This window comes from Phaseolus vulgaris, chromosome 11 (genome assembly GCF_000499845.2).
Source record: "Phaseolus vulgaris cultivar G19833 chromosome 11, P. vulgaris v2.0, whole genome shotgun sequence".
NCBI lineage: Eukaryota > Viridiplantae > Streptophyta > Magnoliopsida > Fabales > Fabaceae > Phaseolus > Phaseolus vulgaris.
Window position 1 is genome coordinate 12,940,472 of NC_023749.2, and position 6,000 is coordinate 12,946,471.

Here is a 6,000-nt window from a genome sequence, read left to right on the forward strand (position 1 = left end):
AGTTCAAATGGGTTGTGTAGAGTGCTAACTTAAATGTCATAAGATTTTTTTATTTTATTTTTAAAATTGACACTTAAAAGTTTCAAATATCATCGATGCCACAAACATGTATCACATAGTGACATATCATTATTGAGTTAATTTTACTCATTCGAAGGAGTACATCCACTTATTTAAATTATATTGAGAATCTAAAAAAACTATTGAATAGTACATTTTCAACATAGGAACGGGAGATTTTATTGTGCAATTTATTACAATAAATTCTATCTCTTAACTCTGCTTATTTGTTCGTGGTGGTGAACATTACTTCCCTTCAAACCTAGAATAACTAAACCTAGGAATCACTCTCCAATTCCTCCCACATCACTTGGAAAAACAACTAGACCACATGAGATCTTATATATTAGCACACGATTGGCGTAACATAAGAGACCAAAACAAATTGAAAAGAAGACATACAAATTGCAATTAGATTGGTCATTACCAACCCATTCTTAGTTGTTTACTCGTGCACAATGTTTCCTTATCTCTCCTTCGGTTCCAAGCTTAAGATTAATTCGTCCCATTTTCTCCATGGACTTGGCAAATTCTGCAAAGAATCCTTCATTTGATTGAAGTTGCGTAGTGATAATAGACCTTGTGGTAGAGCTTGTGAGCAATGCAGCATCTGATTGGAACAAGCCTCTTCTCTTAACCACTTGTTTATAATAGCCAAGATCGAATGTATCGCGACTTCCAGGGTCCATCTCAATAAGTGTGGTGTTATCATTGATGTTCTTGCACTTTAAGGTCTTCAGATTTGTTGCATAATTACTATCTAGAGTTGGGTCAGTGTCACCTCTGCCAGTGAAATTGTATAAACGAGTTGAAATTGTTGAGCAGTGGGAAACACCAATCGTGTGAGCACCTGATGAAATTAAATATTTGGTGGTTAGAAACACAAAATCTTAAATATGAAACAAAACAAAAGAAAAAAAAATTATATATATGTTTATTGAGTTCTATGATGCAACGTTGGACATACCAGAAAGCACTACAAGGTCGTTTGCATCAAGTCCAACATTGCCAAAGAGTGTTAGTTGGACAGTGAGGTTGTGAAATGGAGCAGGAAGGCTCGCTAAAGGATCTGCTGCCCTAGAAATGAGTCCATCCCTTCGACCTGTTGGAACATTCCAAAAGGGCCCCCCCTGCAAACCCATGTCAAGCATGGCACAACAAACAAATTGGTCATTTCCATTCTATAACAAAAGCCTAGAGAATAAAGAACACAAGCATGATCTTAATACAACCTAGACAATTATAAGGATCAATGAAGTTTTAGGGAAAATATATTTTGCCAATCTCTTCTGAAATTACAATTATTTCACAACTACTTTTACTACTGATATAATAATAGTAAAAATTTAAATTTTAATATTTTTTGTTTATTATGTTATTAATTAATAGAGAGAATTGTTAAATGATTGTATTTTAAAAAATAGGATGTCAACATATCACTATTTAGAAGAAGAAGAAAAATGTTTGTTTGACACTCTTTTTAAAAAATTACATTAACAACTCACTTTAATTTTATAGAAATAAAGATATATTTAAGCTGTTTATGTATTTTAATATTGTGAATTAAGGTAAATAATTTTATAGAAGAAACAACAACACTGTTGAAATTATTTGTGAAGAATATATACAGGCACATGTTCAATTCAAGTAAGATGCAATATGATTTTTTCATACAAAAATAGGAGACAAATTGTCTGTTATTCTAAGAGCCAATGTTTCCTTGGAGATGAGGATGAAACAGTTTATTTTTATACTTACAATGGCATGAACAGAGTCTCTAGCAGTCAAAGCCAAGACATCAGCACAAGAGACTACTCCGGGGCATGCAGCTTCAAGAAGGCTCTTTATTGTGTCAATGAAGTCAAAGCCTCGTAGAGTAAGATTTGGAATAGAGTCCTTTTCAGCTTGATTGTTTGGTGTTGAGCTCAGAAGCACTGATCCATCACAACCCTGAAATTAACAGATACTACATGTCAGTTAAACTCACCTCCTAGGTTTCAACAGAAAATGAAACAAAAATGTGTACCTACATTGACAAAACAATCATGGAAGTGAAGTCTTAAGAGAGCAGCTGCTAGAGATGGAACATTGGGGATATGCTCAGCAACATACTTCAAAATGATCTTCTCAGCATTTGGACAACTTTTGGCATAGAAACCTGGCTGCAATTGAGCTTGAGTTGACCCAATCAGTGCTATGAGACAAATAATCAAAGCCTTGAAGTAACTCTGGCTTCCCATTTCCACTTAGTTGGCTCAGACCTCAATTACCAGAGAAACTATATAGAGGATATTAAAACTCAGATACTTCTTGCAAGAAGCAACTTCATGTCCTTGGTTGAATTCAGAGAGTGTCTAGTTATTTATAGTCCTCAGCATATGTGTTACAGTATCAAGGCAAATGGTCCATGCAGCATGTTACGTTCATGTTACTTTACTACTTCCTTCCATTTAAAAATGTTAGTAGTCTAATAATGGGATAAAAAGAAAATTATATAAAAACAGAAGGCTAAATAATTAGTTTGTTGGGCATGTCTCTTTTATAAACTTGTCATATATATCATAGTAGTAACATTTTAAGGAGATTATTGGGGGTGGTTAACGCATATGTACAAGGAACTGATGTGAACTTGCTAACAGCAAATATTACTGTGTAGAATGCAGGTTTTATGGAGGAATTTAAGAATAAAAAAGTTGACTTTGTTGGCATATATGAGGCTACATGTATTATCCTGTAGCACACTTGAGCTGTCCATGATTCAAAGTAAATAAGGGGTAGCTTGTAGCAGCCAACTATGGACAAATTATTTGGATATATAAGAAGTGAGAACGTGGCACATGAATTATAGAGTGGGTGAAGAATAGTTGCATGGTTCTAAAGCATTATCATTATAATATAATAAATAAAACACTCGAAAACGACAAAGATAGAGACAAACAGTCGTCCTTTCTTTTGGCAAACAAAGATAGAGTAAGGGTTTGTTTGGGTGATCCTTAATTAAGGGTTTATTGAATATGTGTAATTTCCACCAACTTTTTTATGAATAACTGTTAAAAAATAAAACATAAAATAATATATTTTTTTAATTGTTTTTCTATAAGCACTATACGTATGAATGGTTTTTACTACAAGAGAGAAAACTACAAAGTTAAACTGTTTTAATATATTTTTATAAGTTATTACAGAGAGCTTAATGAATAAACCAAAACCGATTTATAGTCATGTCATAAGTTCTTTCAAACTCTTCTTAACAGACGTAGATACATCGAGACAAAAAAGGTTCATAAAGACATTATGTTGAAAATAATCACTTTTTTTTCATATTGGTAAAAATAACGAATGGTTTTTCAGAAAAAAATTGAACGAAATAGTATAAACCTAATTTATCAAATGCATGGAAAAAAATGGGGTGCATGTTATGAAACGTTGAAAAGTTGAGATTGCTTTGCTGGGATCTCATCTTAAGACACGTGGAGACTAAGTTGACTATGTTCATAAGCAACTAAGCATTAGAATGATAAGGTTTAAAATTTAAAGTCAGAAGTACGTAAACGGAGATTGTTATGGCTAATGTTGTGCAGAGAATATCGCAGCGTGGACATGACCAAAATCAACATTAGCTTTTGTTAATATGTTTTAAGCACTGACCAATTTACGCAAGAACCCTAATGGATATGGATAACTATAGGAGAGTTACCTATATGGAATCTGCATCTATTTATTAAAAGGTTCTTTAAAATAGTCTTTAAAAGAACTCACGAGTTTTATGAGTTTTTTTAACATTAAATTTCTTAGAATGAATGTATTTTTTTTTTGTATTTTTTTTTTCATACAATAAAAAATTAAATAACAATTAAATCATTAGCGTGAACCCACACTCAAATAAAAATTAGATAAACTACATATTTTGGGATCCAATGCTCGAAAAGTGAGTACAATGTATATGCTTTAGAGAATAGTAACTTGAATTTTTCAAACTCCATCGGTATCATTTAGGAGGAAGCAATCAATGAAATCAATTATTTATGTTTCTTTAGATCAACTGGTTTGACAATGTGTCGTGATTAAATAAATTAAAATAAATAAGGTGATACAACATGAAAATATAAAATAATTAATTAGCACTACAAGAAAATAATTGAATAAAAATCAATTTTAGAAATAAAAAATAATTAGTTGTTAATAGTAACAAATTAGATACTAAAAAAATTATTGATTTCTAAATTAGTTTCTATTAATTATTGATAAATAGTTTTTAAATTGGTATCTAATTAGCTACCAAGGCTTTTGTTATCAAATTTAGAATATAAATATTTAGTGGTTAAAACCTTTGTAACTAATTAGTGCAGCTAATTAGATACTAATTTAAAAACTATTTATCAATAATAGAAACTAATTTAAAAATCAATATTTTTTTTATTATCTAAACTAGTATCTAATTTAGTCATTATAACAATTAATTATTTGTGATCTCTAAAATTAGTTTTTATTCAATGATTTTCTAGTAGTTAGATTAACCTAATTAATAAGATAAGAACTGAAACTTGTTTGATATGCTCATCAATGTATTTAGATCTATTAAACTTAAGAAGAAGAGGAGGCATAAATATTAAAAAGATAAGGAACCAGGAAGTAGTTTGAAGTTATCCAAGTCTAATAATAACTCTTAATTCTCTACCAATTTTTTTTTTTAAAGAAGTTAAAGTGAAGATTGGACATGACAAATGTGACTGAGAAGTATGTAACTCATCTTAGTCATTAAGCTAAATCTATTTTTTTAATTTAAATTTTTTCCCCTCTCTTTGTACATTTTATTTTCGGTTAATATAAAATAATTTTAGATCTCATTTACTTGTTATCTAAGGCACATTAGAAGTCATTTAGAGAAATTTTGAATGGCCTTAGATATGATAATATATTTTGAATTTTAGGCACATTTGATTTCAAAATATATATTCTTAACTTATAATGATATTTCATTTAATTATAGCTGTAACTAAAACCAATGTTTTAAGTAAAAGGGTCAAAACAAGGCTCATGCGCAGTATTTCATAAGGTAAATTATTTATACTTAGTGAGTTTTAATGCATATATTAATTAGTTTATTTATAAACTAATTTGTAATAATTTGAGTTAATTTGATTTTCATTCTAGTGTAATAAGTAAAATAATTTATTCTGAAAGTGATTATTGTATTATGGAATAGATGAGAGATATCATTAGTTTGAATCATCGTTAGTCATGAGTATTATTAATTCTTAGACAAAGGTAATATACAAGATAAATATATACACTAATATTCTATAATAAATTAATATATATTTTTTATGATAATTAAATATTAACATATTTCAAATAATTCAGTTGTTTTAGATAAAATTTGATTCCAATATCCAAAAGATATGATATGTTGTAAATACAAAAACAATGGCCAACACATTTTCTACAAATACTTAATAATTATGTTTTAGTGTTTTTTTTTTTTTTGCAATACTTGCTATTAAAATAGATATTTTAATACTTAAAAATTGTTTGAAATAGTAAATTATATTATGCTTATTTTACTATTTTAGTTCTTTTTTTCTAATAGGTTTTTAGTTAGTTAGAAAATATCGATGTATTATAAAAAAAACATTTTACCATAATTTACATAGAAAAAAACATATTTTATATTGATTATGATAATAGTTAATATAAATATATTTTTTTATCGATAAAAAATAAATAAATTGGAATGATCCAACTTGTATATACAACAACAATTTTAAATTTAACGTGACCAAATAAGCTACCAAAAAAACATTACAAAAGTACATCCTCCCACCAAAAGGAAATTCTAAAATATTACATTAAACATATCACAAAAAATGTTTACTAAAATCCTTCACAATTAGGCAAAGATTTCTCTTATAATATGTTCCTACATAAAACCAACTGCTT

The 6,000-nt window shown here is 28.8% G+C and overlaps 1 protein-coding gene across 1 annotated transcript; it reads right to left on the reverse strand.

The window, feature by feature from the left end:
• Positions 1-215: 215 nt before the first annotated feature.
• Positions 216-2,485, reverse strand: LOC137826497 (peroxidase 3-like). The gene is made up of 4 exons (XM_068632479.1): positions 2,091-2,485; positions 1,819-2,010; positions 1,028-1,190; positions 216-910 (listed from the first exon to the last, which is right to left on the reverse strand). The coding sequence occupies exons 1-4, from the start codon at positions 2,298-2,300 to the stop codon at positions 498-500; spliced, it is 978 nt and encodes a 325-aa protein (XP_068488580.1). The 5' UTR covers positions 2,301-2,485; the 3' UTR covers positions 216-497.
• Between the last annotated feature and the right edge of the window lie 3,515 nt (positions 2,486-6,000).